The sequence below is a fragment of the Daphnia pulicaria genome, chromosome 2 (assembly GCF_021234035.1).
Source record: "Daphnia pulicaria isolate SC F1-1A chromosome 2, SC_F0-13Bv2, whole genome shotgun sequence".
NCBI classification, from domain to species: domain Eukaryota; kingdom Metazoa; phylum Arthropoda; class Branchiopoda; order Diplostraca; family Daphniidae; genus Daphnia; species Daphnia pulicaria.
In genome coordinates this window covers 10,473,264-10,495,082 of record NC_060914.1, presented here as the reverse complement: position 1 = coordinate 10,495,082, position 21,819 = coordinate 10,473,264, and the positions used below count along the sequence as shown (strand labels likewise).

The following is a 21,819-nucleotide window of genomic DNA, read 5'->3' as shown; positions in this document are numbered from 1 at the left end:
TCGGACCAACTGTGGTTTACTCCCGACACCACAGTTGCTGGCTCGATCTCCATGCTCTCCAAGTGCTCCATGTTGTTTGGCGGGCAAATATAACCAGATGGAACTAAGAAAACAAGTTAAAACTAAGTTAACAAATCTGTGAAATATTAGTTTATGACTAGAATTTATCATTTAAGCCCCCTGTCGATGGGGCAAATGTTGGCACTGTAACCTCCTTTTGTGCAGATTTGAGGCCTGAGCCAGCCATCGTAACAATACAATGCACAAGTTTTTCTTGTACTGGTATTGACTTGTCATCAGCAATAGCCTCAGTATCATCGCCGGGGTAATGATTCATTACTTTTGTTCCTGCAACCTGCTAGAAATTTTAATGATGCTATTGATGCATGACTTGCACAAATGCAGTGTATTACGTGAAAACCTTTGATTCTCCTGTTTATCAATCACTGTCTCAATTTCAACTTTTCCTTACTTGTTGTTTCTACGAATATTTTTTGTAACCTATTTTTCATTTTCTTTTTCATAGATACCTCTTGGATTTGAGAAACTACCGTCACGTGCTACCGATGTTGATCGATTTAGTGGGACGGATCTCTTCTTACCTTTGTCCTCGTGTACATCCACGTGAGTGTGGCTGGTGGATTCAACTTTTCTACGGATGAAGCAACTGCTGCGGATGCCTGGCCGTATTTCCCAGGCTGAAAGGTAAGACCCAAGAAGGTGACATTCAGGCCCAGTCATTCAGGCCCGTTCCATTCAGGCCCAGGGTCTGAATGTCGCAAACATGGGCCTGAAATGTCAACCCAAGAGTTTTTGACTTTCTTAAACTGATGGCAAGAGGCAATTGAAACTAGGCCAATCAACGTGAAACTTTATAAAGCGCTCAAACGAATTCTCTTTTCTTTAATGGTCACGCCTATTGCACTCCAGGGTCCGGAGCGCTCTAGTGTCAAAAGTGGCTATTGCACTCCGGAGTCCGGAGTCCTCTAGCGTCAAAAGTGGCTATTGCACTCCGGAAATTTATGGCGACGAATGGCAAATAACTACTGATTCTGTGTTTTGACTTTACAATGCTTTTGAATTCATTAAATATTCAATTAAAGGTAAGAAATAAATTTGCAATGTAATTAAAATAACAATCAAATATATTTTAATTTCACTAATAAACACAAATAGCCAGTATAAAAGATGGAACTTGGTTAGTATTGTTAACTTAGCTAGAGTCCACCATTGAATCAGTACCTTAATATTCAAATTGCAAATATAGTTAAGTGTCTTGCAACAAGAATCAATTCAGGGTGTTTCTTGATAACCATTTCAACTTCTTGCTCTATTTTTTCAGGTTTCAGTATATTGAACTTTGTTTATGATTATCTCCGCGGCGTTGGAACTCAAAGCAACCCGCCATCATCAAAGGATAAGGCGCTTCCATATTCCGCTCTTAAAGGATCTTTGATTGACGCCGCACCATGTGCCAATTCTTTCCCCTCTTAAATCAATTACTTTTTCATTGTCAGTTCATTCATGTTCATCACAAAGCACCGAGTGAAACTGAACACGAAAATACCAAATATTTTTCGCACTCACAATTCAGTTAAAATGTCTTTTGATATTCTCACTATAATAAAGTAAACTGCATCTGAATGTTAACTTAGTTTTGTATTGTTTTGTTTCAAGATATGAAAGACGTGTTTAGCTGTTAGTTTATTGGAATAAGAGACACGGGCATTGCATGGTTTATAGCGTGAAATCAGCTGAATCACACGTTACGTGTCAATCAGCAGAAATAGTGAGTTGCTGGTCAATGCGTTTAAAGGTCACAAAGAACCCCTCGAAGCCCCGTTCTGAGAACTCCGGCTCGACCTTCAGGCAAGTATAAGGGGGCGACAGAGAGTGACTCACTATGTCGTGTGTTTATAGCGTGTTTAACAACCTAAATTTATACTTTGAATATAATGATCTCTGTGTAATATAGCTGAATGATCACACGTTACGTGTGAATCAATCAGCAGAAATAGTGAGTTGCTGGTCAATGCGTTTAAAGGTCACAAAGAACCCCTCGAAGCCCCGTTCTGAGAACTCCGGCTTGACCTTCAGGCAAGTAAGGGGGCGACAGACGGTGACTCTGGGTGACTCACTATGTCGTGCGTTTATAGCGTGTTTAACAACCTGTTTAAATCCTTACTTTGAATATAATGCTATTATATAAATAATAACACTGAGCAAATAGAGCAAGACATTGAAATGGTTAACAAATAAATATCACCCTGAATTGAAATGTTTATAAATTCTACTTTATTCCTGATGCAAGACACTTAACTATATTTACAATTTGAATTTTAAGCTGATTCAATGTTGGACATTGTACTCTAGCTAAGTTAACGATAACGAAATAAAAGTTCCTTCTATACACTGACTATTTTTATTTATTAGTGAGATTCAAATATATTTGATTGTTATAAATACATTTTATTTGAATTTCCAAATAATTAATTCAAATCTAAACCATTCAAATTTCAAAACACAGAAACAGAATGCCATCGGTCGCCAAATGAAAGTACTACATATTTCCTTTCCGGAGTGCAATAGCCACTTTTGACGCTAGAGGACTCCGGACTCCGGAGTGCAATAGCCACATTTGACACTAGAGCGCTCCGGACTCCGGAGTGCAATAGATTTTACCTTCTTTAATTGTATGCGGCACACGATAGGACGTATTATAAAAGCACCATATCGGCTGCTGATGTTGCGATTTAACGATTTAATCTTTGCAAAGTTACGCAACGCAGCAATTATGAAATGGTAATGTATTGTTAAACGTTATCAGTTATTTGTATGACACAATTTGAAGGTGCTGATTCACGCACAGAATGGGAAATCCACGTTTGTATTGACACACCATCACGATAATGGGAAATTTTAAGGGCCGAAAATAAAGCCAAAAAAGTGAAAAACCACTTTACATGGCCCGCTAATAGGAGTGAATTACGTAATCAATAAAATATGGCGGTTTGGTTATTTTTTAAAAATAAATGCCGTTTAGCAGCCAGTTATCGTTCACAGCCGACAGGAGAAGACATCAGCGGGAAGCTTTCGTTTTAGTCTTTTTATTGATGACGGTGTCGATTCACTGGTGGCCACACTGGAAATGGGAAATTCGCCATTGGAGGATTTGGCATCGGCTGCTGAGTCGACGCGTATCGATCGTCAAGTCCGTTCAACAAAAGGAGAAGCAGAGCGAATCCAATTCGTGATTCAACTTCGTTGACTGGCTGCCCAACCGCAGGACGGAAGGGGTTGTATCCTGATTCAAATAATAATCATTTTACGTAGTATGCTATTAGCTTAATGCAATATGGGAAAAATGAACTAACCGTAATTGTTGTGACGGAATCCAGCGTAATAATCATTGTAATTTGGTTGAACCCACGAATTAGATCTTTGAGGGACCATCATCAATATCTGTCGGGGATCTCTGGAGTCAATTGATTCAGTCGACTCTGCCGGTCTGGCGTTAGCCATAAATGGAGTCAATACCAACTTGATGAATGAGGGAATTCAATAGTTTTAGCTTTATTACAAATTTGAATAATAATTGAATTTTACCATCAACAGGCTGAAAAGTGCAAGTGACATCTTTGTTTTTATTACAGTAAGAAAACAAACAGTGGAAAAAAGGTCTGTGCTGATTTTGCCGCTTCCGTTTCTAATCTCATTCTGACCGGGACTGAGCAATTTATACGCCGGCCGATTGGTCTCTTCTTTCCGTCACTCTCACGGGACCACTCCCAGAAGTTCAAACGCGCACGACGTCGTGATCAAGGTCCTTTTTTAAAAAATAATTATTTCCTATCTCAGGAATTTTAGCTACCTGCCTAATCCAAGTCAACTGGTTCTGATCGGATTAAAAATCGTGATCACATTAAAAGTGAAACGGTATCAAGCATATGCAAATGTTGGATTGTTTTAGACTGTATGACATCGGCTGGAGGGGATGACCGATAAGTGGAGTGTCCAAAGATGTCTCTTTCTTGACCTTCACATTCAAGTTTACGACATTATCTACTACGTCATGTTGTCATTCAATCGGACAAAAAGATTCTCCGGTATTTGTCCGGTATTTTACGGCAACTTTTTTCGTAGAACAAATGCCAGCAGATATTCTAAATAATTTGAGTATTGTGAAAAACCGTTAATTAACATGAAATTGTTGAAGAAAAGGACAGACATTTTTGTTCGGCTCCCAATTAAATTCTGGCCATTTGAATTCGATTTCTCCCTGGCTAAATTAAATCAGTTTTCTTGTATCCCAATAGATGTATTATATATCCCATCACAAGCCAAATAATGAACAAATAACCAATAATCATTTCTGCTGCGGTTTCGCGGTTTTTTTTTTTTTTTAACAATTCAGGTAATCATGATGGCACCCACTAACCCATCATCTGAGCAAGAATGGCTTGGACAACAGCTTGAATGACCGTTTGAATTGTTTGATTGACAAAAGCTTGGATATCGGGGCGTGGTTGTAGTTGGATGAATTCGTGTTGTTGAGTTGCCGAATGCCCTGCTGTACACAAGCAGATAAGTAAACTCCATCAAAATTTTTTTTGTTAAAATATTTATCCACAATATATTTCTTCTCACCTGCATTCCCGTCTTGATTCTTGGAATAGGAAGGAGCAGGGCTCATGAATTGGTTCAAATGTGGGTCGAAACCAGATTCCTGAAGCATAGGGTGTTTCCTCTGAGAGACAGCCAGCAAGGCTTCCATCAATCGCTGCTGGGTGGCTGGACCCATGGTATTCATCAAACCGTCTGAAAAATGGAGCAGCACGGAAAAGACCCAATTGAGACGAGTATAAGAATTCTTTTTATTTTTAAATTTCAATGGAAAAAGGCTCTTGAAATCATTTCACGAAATAATTGCGGAACAAGAAACCGCTTTTGTACAGTTAGACATTGTTATTCTGGTTTTCCAGGTGTTGTATGCCAAATAAGGGTTTACGAATGTAGTAGTCTGGCTTACCATAATAGTAATCGTGCTGTAAACTGCTGTGATGCTGGGGCGGTTCGACCCATTGTCCATGATAAGGAAGCATGAACAGCTGTCGTGATTCCCGGCCGGAAATAACCGATTCACTTGGCTCTGCTGGTTTGCCATTTGCCGTCCACAAAGTCGCCACTATCTAATGAAATCAAATGGGTAAGTAAACTCAATCAATTAATTCTCCTTTTATTTTTCACGTATAGAGGCCAATAGTGTAGCGATTTTACCAATAATAATAGATGAAGAGTATTAGTCAACATTTTCGAATAAGTCAACGCGTTTCCGTTTTCGATCTTCTTCTATCCACTGTGTCTAGTGCTCCTGTTCAATTTATACTCAATGCGGCATTCCGTTTTCGTTCGGAGCCTCGGAGGCTACTTATTCCAAGTTCGAACTTGAATTTGGCTTCGTGATTGGAGAGTAACATCAATTCTAATTACGCTTCGTACCTGGACAAAAAGATGATCGAGACGTATACTAACGTCGACCGGTTCCCAAGATATGCGTAACATAATATCAGTTCAGTAATCAATCAAAGTCCGTCTGCTGGAATTCAAAAGTGACATTATAATAATAATAATTATTTTTTTAAATTATTCAAGTGCTTCGTCCATGAAGTTAACTCACAAATATGAAATGTCGATTGGTATTGGTGAGCAATGACCGCTCTCTTTTAGTATAATATGTAGAAGAAATTTTAAAAATAATAGCAATTTTGGGCGAAAATCGCACAAATAATGCAATTATTTTTCATTTTTATACAGTATACATTAATCTTGCTTTTATCTGTATTTTTGTATTATTTATCTTTATTTAAGAATTTTAGGAATGTACTTATTGTAATATGCCGTCGTAAATTTAAACATGTATATTGAAGATTAATCGTGGATTGAACTTTCTTTTGATACAGCCATTTGGCTCACTATTCAAATTTTATTTATGTTTAAATTTTGCTCTAGCGCCGAAAAGTACCCAAAGTAAAATATGAAGGGCCGAAAGTCATCTTGCAATCAATATAGATCACCGCAATTATTAAATTGCTATCAATCACTGCGCCTTGAGAAAATGAATGATAGATTTATACTTTTGTTTGGCAAGATGTATTTTTCAAATGCCTTTATTATGTGCCAGGGAGAGTAAGATAAACTGTGGAATAAGTTACTGGAAACAAACCAACCAAAAATCAGAAGAAAAACAAAAATTTATGTTTTAAAGCTCAACATAACAAAATGTTGTAGTTTGGGGAAATAATTCGAGAAGAAGATTTACAGTATCATGGGCGTAGGATGGGAGTCACGCAGCAAATGTTTCGAGCGTCGTGTCGTCATCAGGTTAACCCAAAGCGGCTATAATCTGGGCAATGATCATTTGAATAAGCATTTGAACGATGTATTGTACGGCTATATTTGCAATAGCTCCGAAACCCAATCGATTTTCCACCATTTCCTTAATTTCCTCAGGCGATGCGTTCTGAAATTCGATTGGCAATTGTCCTGTTTCAAAAATAATCGCCAGAGTCAAACTTTAATTACATTCAAATCTCTTATATTTTAGGGTCGAGGGGTTTAAATGATTCGTATTATTCTCCATCTCACCATTTTCATCGAGGAAGGAACTCAAATCCACAGGAGACAGTCCGTCGGGTGAGTTCGTTTGGGACTTGAATCCAGTCTCGTCGAAGGGCTGATTGCTCGAAAAACTTTCGGCTAATGTCATCAAAGATGTCAGCAATCGCTGTTTAGTGGCCGGATCCAACATACGGATGATATCGTCTGCAATGTAAAGGAATAAAACACGAAATTATGCTTACTAATTCTGCACGCTAAGATAACAATTTACTCTTATTTAATTATTAATTTTTTTAAGTAGATGGATTAGCTTATTACCAAGACTTTGGAAAATAGACGGTGCTGGCTGTCGATGAACTTGCGGATAGGGGATGTAATAATAAGGCGCTGCTGGCAACATCATTTGGCGTGATTCTCGCGAAACGGGTTCATTGGATTCGGTTATATTTGCCGGTTTCCCGTTAGCCATCAATGGCGAAAACGCCAACTAATGCAAATAATACCCAAAAAAAGAGTTTATACACTTTATAATACGTAATATATGGGCATTATTTGTATTAGTGATGAATAGGGAAACTTTTTTAAAAATCTTACCAGTAGTAGAATCAAAGCGGAATAAGACATTTCTTTTTTCAAAAGCGAATAGAAGATGAGATGACTGTTTACACGTACACCGGCGTGAATCGATCCGCTGGCAACTGTTCCATTCCTGAACTCTTGCACTCAATTTATACATTTTTTTGGGGGCTTGCGATCCAGTTATTTAGACAACTATTTCCAACTTGTTTGGGCGTCGTGATTCACTGCTAGTCTGCAATGTTTTTAATTCACTCGAATTCACTACCTGTTTCTGTTTTTGTTGACCGATTCCCGTCGACATGCGTAACCTCCGAGAATAAAGTATCTGGTTTTCTGGTACTAAATTTTAACAAAAATCTTTGTAACTGGAAAAGCAATCTAAAACTAAACCGTGTTGTGTTGTAAAATGTAATTAATGTTTTTACTTGTCAGCTGACACGATGACTAAATCCAAAATCGTTTCTAGAAAAAAGAAACGGTTCAGATGAAAAGTCGAGTTGGAATATTTGTTAAATGTTAATTTTTAATGTTGACACGGTCTCATGGCTTAGATGGCAAAGCGCCTGCCTAGTAAGCAGGAGATCACGAGTTCGAGTCTCGTTGGGACCTTTTTAATGCAATCAAATGAGATGTGGTATCTACTGATAATTCTTTTGACAGATGCGGACAGATGTGTCGCATTTGTGTCTGTCGTATATTTTTTCTTGGTTTAATGTGATTGATCTTTTTGTACAGTTAGGTGGGGCTTGCGCGATAATCTAGGCATGATGATTTGGGTGAAGAGTCGACAACCGTGTAAGAATCACGTAAAATCATAGTCCCGCCGACCTTCAAAAACAAGTTTATTCTAATATAAGTGGGAACGTTCCGAATTCTCCGCTTGAAGGAATGAACGAGTTCATTCCTTCAAGCGGTTAGTCCCTCACGGGTCCATTTTAATACGTTCAAGAATGCTTCAATTTATATTCATGCAAAATTTAATTCTATCTCAATAATTTTATATCTTATGTGATATTTATTAGCTTGTTACAGCTGAGGCAACTCCTTTTACGATTTAAACGTTAAATCAACTAACCACTATAACTGGTTTGCGGCTGTGTTCCCCCCAAACGTTTAGAATAATGAGTTCAATGACTCCAATATTTTTTGGCGAAAAAACAAACGAACAGCCAAGTACATGATAACTTGTCGTGGCGGTTCGGTAATCAGAATTCCTCTTTAGCTCGTGCAGTTTACTCTTTTTAAAAACGCAAGAATAATCACATGTTCCGTATTCCTGGCGATGGCAAAAAAGACAAAAGACGACGAGCCAAACAGTGTCATCTAGCGGGAGTAGTAAAAACCGCGATTATTGTTTTTTGCAGGCCCATGACGTAATTGACGTTCAATAAGGCCGTAATTACAATATTCTTATGAGTCTCTACACAAATCAACTTCCAAACCTGAAGAATTTATTTTCGTGTTGATAATCCGTGGTTATCCTGTTTAACAACTGCTGTAACAAAACTAACAATAAATTCATTTTCGCTTACTTATTCTAAAGTCGAGCTGGTAAATGTGCAACACCGCTTCCCAAGTTCCCAGCAGATCCCGCCAGTTCTCACGGAAGTTCGTCTGCACTTTGCAGTGCACCTGGACCAGTTAGTTGACAGCTTACAGTTACAGTGCTCAGCAGGTGAGGCACAGCATACGTCCACAGCAAAGAAGGTGTATGTGAGCAGTCGGCCAACAGAATATTTTTTGGATAGTTTCTATCATTAAATTTTATTGTGGTGACTAGTGAGCAATTAGCATATATGGAGTTTGTTCACCAAGCAACTTTGCTTTTGTTTCTTGATTGCCTAACCTGCGTTACCCACGAGTGTCCCATTACCCGGTAACGTGATTTTAACAATGCAGCAATGAAATGTTTGAAACAGCCCATGTGACCATGGCGGGAGAAGTGAGGAATTGATTTTTTTGCACCTGCATTGCATTTTTCAATCTCCCCCTCCCCACCAAAAGAACTAGTGCTACAAGAAGATTTTGTTCTGCGTGTTTTTATTATATCAAAATCACCCTGTCACTTAGCTCCAATGCTGCAGCATGCAACAAGTCTAAGCTTTTCAAGTACAGTGTGACTGTTGAAATTACCGCTGCTCGTGAAGAATCCAGAGATGTAGAACTATATTTCATGAAGTGAACTCAAACATTTAGTGACCAACAAAACCTATCTGTGAACTCCCAGTCCCAGTGTTAGACTGACATAAAAAAAAAAATTCCAATCTCCAACCTGGATTATTACAGTTCCAAATCAGGCAACAAAATATCTTTGTTGAAGTTTATGCCAGTGTAAAGAACGTCAGTGTTGACTTAATAAAATGGCTGATTCGACCAAAGACAACCCAGTTTAAATTGCTTCAATGTTTTAAAGTTCAATGGAGAAAAGTTCAGGTTTATAACAAGATTTTATTGAGTAAGACTATGCAACCCATGTTTAAGTAAAAATAACTTTTTCTGGATATTTTCATCAAAATTCCTTATATCTCTTTTCAGACTCTGGAATCTCTCAAGTCACGACGACTTACCCGGGCAAGAATGCTGGTTCATTGCAAAACGCATCCGGGAAAAAACTGTTTTTGGTGATGGAAATCTTGTCATGGAGGAAAGTAATCCGTGACACTACTCGAGCTTATACCAAACTGGTGCTACAGTTTTGGCCAAAACAGAATTTGAAACCTCCCGCCTTTATCAAAAGCTATGTATACTATCTGAGGCAGGCGACTTCCACGTCACGATACAGTTGCCAAACGAGTATATTATAAGGTGCATGGAATTCCACCGCATTTTTTCCATTTGAAAAGGCCAGTTATTCGTTATATTCAGGCAACAACAATTGCTATCTGGAACTCGACGAAGAAGATGTTGGAGAGAAATTTCAAACGTTCGTCAAAGAAAGTTTATTTATTTGGCCATTGAGCTCAGACTAATCAATCCTATTTTGCATAGTTCCGGCCAATAATCCTGACAAAATATTTTCTACTAAACCACCCGTCCTGCCTCTCTCTCGGTCAAATCCTTTTGATCACCCTGTTCTCCTTGTAGGTAAAACAAGAGCGAGTCTACATAGATCTCTTGACGTAACGTGAAAAGACTGTTGACCCTGACCCCTTCTTTTTTTTTCATACCTAGATCTTATGCTGCGTAGCTATCCGCATTCTGATCCCGGTATCCTCTACTATTTAATCAGTTCTGACGCCGTTGTTTACAATCGACTCCCAGATGATAAGAATGCTTACTTTGACTCGCTGACTGAACTTACTTTACCACTTATATCGGTATGTATATTGTAAGTAGACACATACGTACGCTCTATCAAATAGTGTTACCACAGAAAAAATTTTTAACGACGACAGAACGCAGCATTACCGGAGAGATTGTGTATTCTTGCGTCCCTCCCTAAATCCCGTTTATTACTTACTCTGTTTATTGGACCTGAAACATTTGACGTATTCAAATGACGATCACATATCTGTCTGTGCATTTAGTTCTTTCGGTTTTCTTCCACTTTTCGTGTAGGAGTAAGGGAGAATCTAAATCCTACGACGGTATTGGAGATAGTCGTTACTTAGTTCATGTGCTAGCCTATGGCTATTCGAATCCAGTAACTTGTTTGGTTAGTTGTTTGTTCGTCAAACATGTTCAGCCGGTGACTAGAAAAGATTAACAATTATGACCTGTCTCTTATTCAACTTTTCCTTGGTTGTTGTTTCTGTCAATATTTCTTGTAATCCATTTTTCGTTTTTCATTTAGATAAACAGCATCCCGTTTGGAATGGAGAAACTTTGGATGTCGGTCGAGTTACGGATTTCTTTCCTCCCATTCTTTTCAAAATGTCCTCGTGTACGCCCATGTGAATGTGGGTGTATTCACGAGGACATCCTTTATACCCTATCCTGTCTGGTGTAATTTAATTCTTCAGCGGATGGATGGATCAACTGTAGATGCCTGGCTGCATTTCCCAGGCGCCAAGGTAGGACAAAATAATTTCTATTTTCTTCCTTTTTTTACTGTTTGGTGGCTGGCGTCGATTGTCAATCGTGACAAAGTACGTAGATTCCTGCACGATGATTTCCGTATGCGGTTGACTTGACTTGCGTTCTCTTGCCGTTTTTGTTTACTCATCTAAGAGCTAGGGTTCGTTGCATAACTCAGAGTTGTTCGTTTCTCTATCTGATTTCTTCGTTTTCACTGCGGCTGTGATGGCAATTGTTTTTTTTTTCATTTCGATTGCACTTGGTTGTTTTCAAGACACTTTAGCTGATTAAGGATGTGAGTGGGCACAATTTAACGTGTTGCATTTCCGGGAAAAGTTGGCTGACTGCACTCCAGCCGTGGCCTTTTGGTTTCTGACTCTGTTGACGACTCTATTCGATGGAACGTATTTTATCTGGGGAAAGTGATGCCGTTTTATGTCTATTATTACTAAAGGTCAGGTCTGTTTCCCCCCTTGTCAAAATTAACAGCTCTTGCTCCCCTTTTACATTTTATCTGATAATGTGACATGATACTACGACAACTAGCCGTCATTATGTCGACCCCACGGGGGAAAAAGATTTTATCAATGAATTTAATTTTCAACGGAGTTAGGAACATAGGAAAGTATATAATAGAGATCTCTGGAGCTTAACGATGTTTGTAGCAAAAGGACACGAAAAGGTTCCATGTATATTCACATCGACGTCAATGTATTTGTCTGTATTTGTCTACAGCTTAAATTCCGTGTTCGATTTTCTTTGGCCCGCGTGTTGTGCAATAAGGTGACACCATCCAGGCGATTGTTTTCGTCTTGTTGTTAAGTCGTCTAAATTTTATTACTACGAGCTTTTTTCTTAATTAAATACCACGACGATTGCGTCGTAATGTTCGAGGGGACGCTCTATTGGATTATCGACCATTTCGCATCGAGTGTAAATGCAATTTTGATTGGCCAAAACGTCTTTGCCTTTACCAAAGATTCGCACTTCCGCTCCGATCCGCAGCATTCCACACTGAAATCGTTTTCGTATCTTTTATCTGGTCAATTTTTCTTTTCTGCTGTTTCTGTCGGTGTAGGGTTGAAATGACGACAACTAAACACGAACTACCAACAAATACCCTTAAACAAACGAGAGAAAGTTGGAATTTAGCCGATTGAAAAATTGCCGTTCCATATAACGACATCATCTTCTAAGAGACTGAAGTAGACAAATCGGCGTGTAGTATTCTTTTTTTCTTTTCCGTTCTCTCAGTTTTAGCTATTGCCGACTAGTGAAAACCACATCTTGTTTTTACTTTACCTTGTTCAAAGAAAAGCGAGAGGCGTCCTCTCTCTCTCAAATGGTGGGCGTGCCAGTAAGTCTTTCAGTAGCGAGTCGTGGAAATAACTCTCAAACAATTGATGGTGCTCGTTGATGACGTTGCTGGCCGATTTCGGTGTTGTTTGATCCACAATTTATTCCACAATCCGCAATTTGCTTTGGGCCGTCCAAGTAAAACCGCAGTCCCATTTTCAACAGGGAAACCCTTCACTATTAAACAAGCAACTTTCTGACCTGGCCTATCTGGAACATTTTCGCTGTTCACGATTCTTTCGCTAATGCCACTATACCTAACTAAATTAAAGAATAGCTTCTTAATTATAGCTTCTCCCCGAACACCCCGATCCCTTTTTTGCCTGGAAAATTGTGTTGGCCATTTCATTATTTTGAGTTTTGACCCTCTTCTTCTTTGTGTAGTTGTCCGTCGTAAAATTAGAAGGTGGCTGTGTGTTATTTTCTCTCACACAATCTCTCGACTTTTTTACGACTTTTTCGCCCGTCCTTCTGCTGGGCGTATAAGTATTTGAATTCTATTCAACGAGAATAAATCTATTCAGCCTTTACTAAATTAAAGAAAAGCCTCAAGAAAAGGCTATTTTGTGGTGTTGAATATGTCATTTAAGTCTCAAGTTCAACTAAAATGCAATGAGTGAATGATGAAAACCAGCAGCAAGTCTGCTCTTGCCTACTAACGAACAACATCTTGTTAGTTAGTCGTTGCCGTTGTTTAGTAGGCAACTAGGTGTCTCTCTATCAAGACACACCTTATTCTGTTAACAACAGGAATGTTTTTCGTTTCTTTCTTTTTTCCGGAGAACCACTTTTACGATGGGACGATATTATCAGCAATGTTTTTTTTGTTGCAAACGCAATTAGTTTCATTAAGTGAACCAAGACCAGGAACATAGGGAACATAATTACTTTCTATTGGTGTATAAAAAATCTTGATAATGACTAAGTAACAAAATGTTTTGACTGAAACGGAAGCAGCATTCACTTCTTAATCTCTGGTTGTCTAAATATTTCGCTCCCTAATTGAAACATCTCCCGTTTTGTTGCCGTCCGTTAAATCGCTTTATTGTCCGCAGCATTTAAGTATTTGTAACTATTGATAACTTGCTTTTGACTTTAGCGTACGAGAAACCCAACATTTTCCTATGTTAAGCATAGATGTTTTCTTCGGTTTTCTTTTTCAGAGTTCTCCTTTCGTAAAGAACCAAACAAGTTATAGCGGTACGCGCGTATTTGAAATTTGAATGACACAACAAGTTAAAAATATGAAATTTTAAATGAAATTTTATTCCGATTGAAAAAGAGAAAAATCAAAGCATGAATATAAGACATTGAACCAGCCTTACAATCGATAATGGCCAACTTGCTCGGCCGCTATCTCCAGCGCAACGCACGTCAAGAACTGGTGGACTCAATTGAGGGTAATGAAACCCCCCGTCAAGGTAGTCAACTGCTGGACACTAATATGGAGTGAAGACGACCTAGTCCTTTTACTGTAGAGGTTTTGTGATGGGTCGACACTTTCGTGTTTTCCCATTAACAATTCAACTCGTACAGTGCCAAGGATTTCGGTAGTCCACACTCTTAAACACCAGTGCACTGCAGCAACTCCGTTGACGGGTTCATCCACCGATTCTTTCGGATTGTCGCGAGGAGGAGCGACATCGCAAGCCAACAACTACCAATGGCAAGACTGACTGTTCAGCATTAGTCAACATTTAACTTAAATTAAAATTAAAAAAAAAAAAATCTATCGAGATCCGGCTTGAAGGATTTCGTAGACTTTTCTGCATCTGTCCAAAGTCCCCCAAATGGTAACGAATTTTTTTTCGGCTGATCGATGATGGATTCGAACATTGTGTTTGAAGTTGAGCTGTCTCAGCAAATAACAGCTGGAATAACGATTCTTAGTTAGATCTAGCTTTCTGCATTCTATCGTCACAGGTAGATTATCAATCACGTCGCTACAGGCGGCCCTGCGTCCCTCAGCATCTCCTTCGGTAATATACAGATTACCTTCGAAGAAACTTAACTGGACCCCATACTGCTCTTGCAATCTCTTAATGTTGGATCCAGCTCGTCCGATGACTCGTCCGCTGTCAGATCTTGGTATTCCAGTCACGACAATCTCGTTGTAGTTTACTTCTTGTGTCACCGATGACAAGATCACAAAATCGGGTGATAACGCAGTTGTTGAAGACTTTTCCGTTGGCCGTTTAACTTCTTTTTCAGCTAGTACGAGGCCTCTTGGAGACTTTTCTGCAGAGTCTGCTTGACCTGTTTTAGTAATTTTAGTCACCTCCATTGGGGGTGAAATCGTCTTGGTGGTTTCTTTATTCTTTAGTTCGCTTGATGCAGCCGACGGCCCGAGTTTTTTGTGTTTCTCTTCTGCAATCAGTTGCCGAGTTCTTGGCGCAAGACTCTCGGACTTGACAATTGTTTCTATACCGTCGACACTCGTCACCGTGTACCCATTCATGGGTTTATTCTTATAGCGAATGTCGCTAGATGCGAATTGCACTTTTGGTTCGGCAGGGGCGGCTGAAATTGGGCGTTTGGTTCGGTCACGTTCCGGGATGAAAAATGGCCTGAAGGGCAGTTGCTTTGAAACGCCGTTCATAAATTCCAGGTCCAGTTCGAAGCCGCATGTTTCGTCACTAGTGATTACTTTTTGTTCCTTAGAAAAGTACAGAGGTCCGAGTTGCTTTGAAAACGTTTGAATCATTTGCATGTCGAGCTCAAAACCACATGTGTCGTCACAGGTCACTTCGGTAGTCAGCAGAGTTTTGCCCTGGAGTTGCTGAGACTGTGATTCACAGCCAAAATCTTTTGTCGCCAATTTAGTGATTTGGGTGGACGTAACTGGCTTGTTGTTACGAGTTGATTCCTGGGTTTCGATTTTGGTGGTATTACTACTACAGGGCTCATTTCGAGGTGTCCATTTTCGTTTTCGTAAGTCGCAAAGGTCTTGGACCATAAAACGGATGCGGTTTGAGATCTTGTTTTGTTTAATAATCGAATCCAATGCCTGAAAGTAAGAATTCATAATTCCGCTATTTTTATGGTTCTCCAAGCCTTTTCCAATGGTTGTCAATAAGCGACATAGGGACTCTATCGCTTCCTCATCTGACGGTGTTTGAATAAGGCGACGGACACAACTGTGCATTACATTTTCAGTTATATTTCCGACTTTGTAGAGTTCTCCAATGAACTTGATATTGCCTAGAGTAGTTCTTCGGTTCCGGTCTATGAGAGAAATGAGTTCCGTCTCAAGTAGTTTCTTCTTCTCTTTCGTTTCAGCCTTTTGTACTTCTTTCCTCTTGTTGTCAACATCAATCAGGATATCGCTATCTTTCTGGAACACTTTTTGGCAGCGTGAGAGCAATAACTTTCGGAATGATACACTTTGCGTTGGATCGGTTGATGAGACGACTTGTTTGGTGGCCAATGCCTGGCACATCTGAGCGTACGTGGCGGCATACATGGGCTCATCCAGAGCTTTTTCGAAAAAAAGTTTAATAACTCCAGACAGCCTCTCTTCACTATTAATCTCCAGAGCTAGAATCTTTGCCAAGAATCGCTCGTGGCTGGCCGGCGTCATCTTGTTCAATATACCACGTACCGTGTTGAGAAGCACATCTGTTGGTGATGTGACAGTGGCTGCAACGGGCGTCGCTCTTCTTGGCTGCCACACTTTTGATGTATCAACGACACGCTCTGATGGTTTCATATCGATCAGCTTTATCTGTCTTCTTGGTGGTAGTAGTTCGGTTATTTTGGATGTCATGCCCATTGCGACTTTACGGACAATCTCAGAAGGAAGACATCCGGGTTTCTTGATGCCAAAAGATTTTCTCTGCATGAGAAATGCACGATCATAAGTTCTCGGTAGGGAATAAGGCAAAACTGTTGTTATTTGACTTGTGTCGGTCTGAGTTTCCTGAGAGGTTGCGTTCGGCACAGTTGGTTTTACCGATTGTAAATCCAAAATCACGTTTTCCAAGTTGGAAACTGTTTCCTTCTGATTTTCAAATGAAGAGCCAAGTGATTCAAGATCGGACTGGGCTTGTATCAACTTCACAGCGAGATCTTCTTTCTCCTTCGTTAGTCGTAAACATTTTTCCTCCAGTTCAGAAATCTTGATCTCATTTTCACGTTGCATTTGGGCTTGTTGGTGACACAGAAGTTCGTTTTCAAGTTTCGATTGATTCAACTCAGCAACTAATTCTTGGTGAGAACGGTTCAAATCATCCATTTCTTTCTGGTTTTTCTTTTGCATGTGGATTGAAGACTTCTTCAATAGGTTGTTCTTTACACGCAAGCTGTCGCGAGCCAATGACGCTGATACACATTTTTGTCCGAGTATTTTTATTCGTAAACAACTGTCCTCCAGTTCGGAAATGTTCAAGTGAAGTGTTTGTTCCATTTGGGCGTGTTGGTGCCCTAAAATCTCGTTTTGCTTTTGAGATTCATTCAACTTAGAAACTAATTCATTGTGGGAAAGTTTCAAGTCTTTTACTTCTTTATCGAGTTTTTGTTGTTTCGAGACAGAAGATTTCATCAATTGAGTGTTCTTTATTCGCAAACTGTCGCGAGCCAATGACGTAACTACGAGTCGTTGTTTGAGACTGTTAACTACAACATCATCAGGTTCATTCGACTGTTGTCTGTCTATTTGCACTTTAAGATGGTCATTGTGCAAATTTCCCGCGACAGAGGTAACAGTCGGATGGGTTTGGGATCCGGTCGGATCTCGTTCGAGAGACACACGGTTGTTGGGTGTGTCCGTCGACGATCCTGGTAGAGAGACCGGTAAAAGCAGGCGTGGATCTGCTGCGATGGTAAAATTCGGGGAAATGGGTACCATCCATTTGAAACAACGGATGGCCCAATTTGGGAAAAGCGAGTCTGGGAAAAGACTGTCGTCCGATCTGGGATGTGCCTCAAGGGACATTGGGGAATCGGGTTGTGAGTCCGGTTGCAGACGTGGAGCTGCGGGGACGACAGTATTCGGGGAAGTAATGGAATCCTCCAGGTGGAAGAAGAGGATCCATTTACGCAAGAAAAAAGCAAGGAAGTTCGTTGCAGGATTCATTTTGTTTTTGTGGGAACAAATATGAAAGCTTGAATATCTTGGTCAGATTTTCGTGCCCTTATATCAACTCGGAGGACGTCAACACTATTGGCACTCGTTCATTGGACTAGTTAACTTAAGTTACATTTTAAAGTTTACACGGAAGAAATTATGATGGTTTGGTTCATTTTATTTTTCCAAACATTATACAATCAATTTTTTTATTAATTAGCGTCAAATTAATTTCATAAATTAAGAAAACTGTTGACAGAACACCGTTTGACAACCTTGAACGACCTTGAATGTGTTGTCAGCGAATTCGATAATATGCGATAAAAGGCATAGTTAACTTTGGTTTAAAAATACATTTTCTAGTTTACACGGAAGAAAATATGATTTCTACGTTTGTTTTATTTTTTCAAACATATTACAATCATCTTTTTCATTAATTACTATTTAATAAAATAAAAAAATAAAGATTACTGTTGACGGAACACCGCTTGGGCGCTTGACCATCTTGATTGTGTAATTCGTCGGCGAATTTGGTATTCTGGGAGTGTAGCTACGCCCATATTTCAGAAAAAGACGATCGTCCACTGTTTTCCCCTAATTTAAAATTAAATTTGTTTTAATTCAGTTAGTAATGTTTTAAAACTTTTATTTTTTCCTACCACATATTAGAGATTTATAAATAGTAGTGCCGGGGGAGTGGAATACATTATCGCTAGATGGCATTGGCATTGTACAGTTTCAAGTTTATGAATTCTTTGTTTGTTTTATTCTTACGAGCATAAGATAGAAAAGCAAGCTTATCAGCTCGCCACGAAGGGATAGTCTTAAGCCAGTTGAAAACTGTCTTAAATGAAAAATTCAGGGCCTATTGTTAAGTCGGACTTTTTGCTAAATGCCTTACTAATTTTTCAGAATTTTTCTGTAAATTCTATGTTTTTTCTCTGAAATTTTCTGGAAAAAAATTCTATCGCGAAATTTTGATTTGTCTGAGTCATGGTTAACAAAGGGCATGGGTCAAAACAATATTTTTATTCTAAATAAAATTAAATCTTTAATGAGACTTGAACCATGGCCCTCTTCATTATCATGCCAGCGCTATAACCAAAAATCTATTTATTGTCTTTTAATTCGATCCATTATCAAAGTAAATAAAATTATTTTTGTTCTGGCAGCAACGCACATTTTTTGTGTAATTTTTAAGACCAAAAAGTCCGAAATCTGTTGTGAATCTGTTATTCACACTTTTCTTCACAGACTTTTTGTCTTAAAACGGGATTTTTTGTCACAGTTCAATATCCTTGCAAGTTATTTACGTTTGGTTTGATCAACTCATATTTTCCAATTTTTACACATAAAGTTCAATAATTGAATTTAAAAATAACCATCAATTATTCAAATAACTACAAAACATAAATAACATCTGGTGGTGATTTGATGTGAAAGTGAAATAGTTGTAGTCGCAACCGCTAGATGTCACTAGTCGTTAAGCAATTATTTTAGCAGTTTTTCATTAATTACAGGAGAACTAATTAAGTAAATTAAATTATTTTTGTTCTGGTCACACCGCATATTTTTTGTCTAATTTTTAAGACCAAAAAGTCCTAAATGTGTCGTAAAACGCCCGAGCTATGGAGCGTTACATACATACATACATACATACATACATACAGACAAAGTGACATGGCTTTTTTTTTCTGCGTATGCGATTATTAGCTTCGCCCTTCGGGCTCGCAATTACAATCTTTTTTCTCGTTAATTATCATCAAATTAACAACTAAATTTGAGAAAACAGTTGTCTGAAGCTAGACCAGATTAAAAACGTCGACGAATTCCGAATTCGGTTTCGGTAATCTGCCAATAAGGAACGTTGAAAAAGGGTTGAGCAGACGAAAACAAAGTTGTCTGCCAACTGCCAAGGCTGGGTGAATTTGTGCCAACTTGAACTCCAAACGTGTTACGATTTCACCTGACTTAAATCATAAATAGTTATTGTGTAATATTATACCTGCGTGAGTTTGCCTTCCCCGTAGGTTTTCTCTGAGTAGTGAGTAGCTAGTTAAGTCATGCTCGTGTGCATGTGTTGCATGTGTGTTGTGCTCGTGCATGTGTTTTGGCATTGAGCAAATGCACCAGTTGGCATTGACCCAAATGCAGTAAAGTTACTTGTAATGCCCATTCCGTTCTCTCACAAGAAGTAATTCCAATATAACTTCCAAACGAATCAAAATTTAAACTAAACAACGTCATTTTATTTGCAGGACAGAAATGAAGCGTTGGCGTCACTTGGAGGTAATGTATTTATTAAGTGTGCACCTTTATTAACTCTGCCCCGAGTTACATAAACGAAGAGGTAACATCGAACTTAAGAATTCTCTCAGAATTTTGATGGTCTTTAAATTTTTTATGGTGTCTATCTGTGATTATACTGTCACATTTCGGGGGCTGTTTAGCTGCATTTCTTTTAAAATTGGGAGGTATATTTCCTGCCTGTCAGTCGCTTGTTTAAAGTTTCATTATGTCAGTGATATTAGGCGGTTCACGTTCACTTATATGATTTATGGTGTTTCAGATTAAACAGGGTCAGGTGATCTTGTCTGTGTTATCTGTTATGTTGATTCTTTACTGATTGATCTCGGTATGACATTATTGGGGCACTAGGAAGTTTGCTTGTGTATGAGGTGGTTTGGGTTGCCCAATTTCTAGTTATTCTACGAGTTTTTTACTTCTTGTTAGGTGGGCCTGTATCATTCCTTGTTGGACAGATTCATTGTGAGGGCCTTGGATAGGTTGATGCTTGAATGGTGATGGTGGCTGGTTTTAGCTGACATTTTTCTTTTGGGTGTGAACTGTGAAATGCTTGGAGCCCTAGGAATAGTCTGTTCTGCGAATCAGCTCAACTGATGGTTTGATTCTACATATAACAAAATAGTTATTGCTCAATTTTAAACTTAATAACGAAATCATGGTACATGGTATGGTAAAATCTGACATTTTGCTAGTGGCCCAGTGTTATATTTGTGAGTAAAAGTTGTCTAGAATTCGACGAAACGACGTTATGTAGCTGTTTAAGAGATACGCCAGCCGAAGAGTTCCGTATAACTTTAACCCTGGTAGCACACTTACATCCATCGTCTATCATATAGATGTCTTAATGTCTAAATCAAATCTGATCTATCTGCAACCTAAATTGGATATCACATAGATACTCAATTTACTACGGCCTTATGCTATCTTCGTATAGATGTCCTATAGATCTACGTTTCTCATACGATCACGGACATCCATTTGTGTCTAGAAATTAGACGCTTAACAGACAGACGTAACATGACGTCTGTGAGATGTCCAAATTATCTGTCCACAGGATAGCTTAGGAAGACAAGGACTTTACATTTTCATAATTTTAACTGCTAGTATTAATTTAAACCCGTTGAACAAAACGCAGTTGAATAGTAATATAGAGTGGTGTAGTGGGTAGAGCACTGGAGTACCACTCCAAAGAACGTGGTTTCGCGCCCATCGAGAAACGTTTCTTTTTTTTCTTTTTGCTTAAATTTAAGTCTTTTGAAGACGGCTGTAAGCCGTACCCATTTAGATGTCTTACAGCGCGACATTAGTATAGACATAGGCAATCCTATGGACGTCGGGTTAAGACATCTCACTCGGCTGCAAAAGATGGGCGACGTACATCCTATAGATAGAGGCGTGCTACCAGGGAAATGGTCAGACATTTGTCGTTTATTTGTGTAATGTTAAAAAATGGGTAACCAAAAAATGTTTGAAGCTTCATCGATATTAAAGACGATTTCTTTTTTACTTAAATTATGTGCGTTCCAGCGGTTCCAGCGTCACCACCAATATCCACATTTGTCCATTAAGTCCAGTATTAACATTTTTATAACTTTTGAGAACTTAGAAGAGAAACAGAAAAGAGTTTTCTAACAAGGCTCAACTGTGTGCACAGCATTAAATGATTATAGATGAATCATATATTTGAAATTTAGCCAAGGTTGCACAGAGATATTTAAAAAATAGCCGACTGTCCTTCAAACGGTTCGAAATGGAAGATTTATTCATTCACCGAAGAAACGAGTGAAATGACTCAGATGTCAATTGGTATAAAGTGAGTTTTAAGCCATTACCATTTGGTATTTATTTTGATGTATTCATTTTGATATTGGTTGTTG

The 21,819-nt window shown here is 38.8% G+C and overlaps 3 protein-coding genes and 3 long non-coding RNA genes across 8 annotated transcripts; 3 read left to right on the top strand and 3 right to left on the bottom strand.

The window, feature by feature from the left end:
* Positions 1 to 34: 34 nt before the first annotated feature.
* On the top strand, positions 35 to 3,183 carry LOC124326784. Its single transcript, XR_006915830.1, has 6 exons — positions 35 to 115; positions 226 to 325; positions 527 to 705; positions 2,712 to 2,802; positions 2,870 to 2,989; positions 3,047 to 3,183. It is a non-coding gene; the product is annotated as an uncharacterized LOC124326784 (long non-coding RNA).
* LOC124326641 lies at positions 2,791 to 3,712 on the bottom strand. The gene is made up of 3 exons (XM_046785560.1): positions 3,607 to 3,712; positions 3,375 to 3,540; positions 2,791 to 3,304 (listed from the first exon to the last, which is right to left on the bottom strand). The coding sequence occupies exons 1-3, from the start codon at positions 3,634 to 3,636 to the stop codon at positions 3,108 to 3,110; spliced, it is 393 nt and encodes a 130-aa protein (XP_046641516.1). The 5' UTR covers positions 3,637 to 3,712; the 3' UTR covers positions 2,791 to 3,107.
* On the top strand, positions 3,588 to 6,733 carry LOC124326749. The gene is made up of 5 exons (XR_006915778.1): positions 3,588 to 3,823; positions 4,317 to 4,588; positions 4,677 to 4,859; positions 4,983 to 5,206; positions 6,605 to 6,733. It is a non-coding gene; the product is annotated as an uncharacterized LOC124326749 (long non-coding RNA).
* Positions 4,408 to 5,409, bottom strand: LOC124326588. 2 transcript variants are annotated; one of them, XM_046785498.1, is made up of 4 exons: positions 5,278 to 5,409; positions 5,030 to 5,189; positions 4,648 to 4,818; positions 4,408 to 4,567 (listed from the first exon to the last, which is right to left on the bottom strand). In XM_046785498.1, the coding sequence occupies exons 1-4, from the start codon at positions 5,308 to 5,310 to the stop codon at positions 4,434 to 4,436; spliced, it is 498 nt and encodes a 165-aa protein (XP_046641454.1). In that variant the 5' UTR covers positions 5,311 to 5,409; the 3' UTR covers positions 4,408 to 4,433. The 2 variants fall into 2 exon arrangements, with proteins under 2 accessions (XP_046641454.1, XP_046641453.1); XM_046785497.1 differs by having other exon boundaries at positions 4,408 to 4,570; positions 5,278 to 5,402.
* Positions 6,132 to 7,336, bottom strand: LOC124326573. The gene is made up of 4 exons (XM_046785477.1): positions 7,213 to 7,336; positions 6,937 to 7,105; positions 6,646 to 6,822; positions 6,132 to 6,543 (listed from the first exon to the last, which is right to left on the bottom strand). Exons 1-4 carry the CDS (start codon positions 7,240 to 7,242, stop codon positions 6,383 to 6,385), a joined length of 537 nt encoding a protein of 178 aa, XP_046641433.1. The 5' UTR covers positions 7,243 to 7,336; the 3' UTR covers positions 6,132 to 6,382.
* A 2,730-nt stretch (positions 7,337 to 10,066) lies between these two features.
* LOC124326794 lies at positions 10,067 to 21,501 on the top strand. 2 transcript variants are annotated; one of them, XR_006915842.1, is made up of 4 exons: positions 10,067 to 10,281; positions 10,385 to 10,514; positions 10,991 to 11,210; positions 21,470 to 21,501. It is a non-coding gene; the product is annotated as an uncharacterized LOC124326794 (long non-coding RNA). The 2 variants fall into 2 exon arrangements; XR_006915841.1 differs by lacking the exon at positions 21,470 to 21,501 and adding an exon at positions 19,894 to 20,077.
* Positions 21,502 to 21,819: the final 318 nt, after the last annotated feature.

What these genes read in the sequence shown, in the direction of transcription:
- LOC124326573 (XM_046785477.1), bottom strand. Translation starts at nt 7,242, where the DNA reads ATGTCTTATTCCGCTTTGATTCTACTACTG. An exon ending in GTCTATTTTCCAAAGTCTTG is followed by an intron (nt 6,823 to 6,936) that starts GTAATAAGCTAA and finishes TTTACATTGCAG; the next exon opens with ACGATATCATCCGTATGTTG. An exon ending in TTCCTTCCTCGATGAAAATG is followed by an intron (nt 6,544 to 6,645) that starts GTGAGATGGAGA and finishes TTTTTGAAACAG; the next exon opens with GACAATTGCCAATCGAATTT.
- LOC124326641 (XM_046785560.1), bottom strand. Translation starts at nt 3,636, where the DNA reads ATGTCACTTGCACTTTTCAGCCTGTTGATG. An exon ending in CACTTTTCAGCCTGTTGATG is followed by an intron (nt 3,541 to 3,606) that starts GTAAAATTCAAT and finishes TCATTCATCAAG; the next exon opens with TTGGTATTGACTCCATTTAT. An exon ending in ATTCCGTCACAACAATTACG is followed by an intron (nt 3,305 to 3,374) that starts GTTAGTTCATTT and finishes TATTTGAATCAG; the next exon opens with GATACAACCCCTTCCGTCCT.
- LOC124326588 (XM_046785497.1), bottom strand. Translation starts at nt 5,310, where the DNA reads ATGTTGACTAATACTCTTCATCTATTATTATTG. An exon ending in ACAGCACGATTACTATTATG is followed by an intron (nt 4,819 to 5,029) that starts GTAAGCCAGACT and finishes TCCATTTTTCAG; the next exon opens with ACGGTTTGATGAATACCATG. An exon ending in GAATCAAGACGGGAATGCAG is followed by an intron (nt 4,571 to 4,647) that starts GTGAGAAGAAAT and finishes GCTTGTGTACAG; the next exon opens with CAGGGCATTCGGCAACTCAA.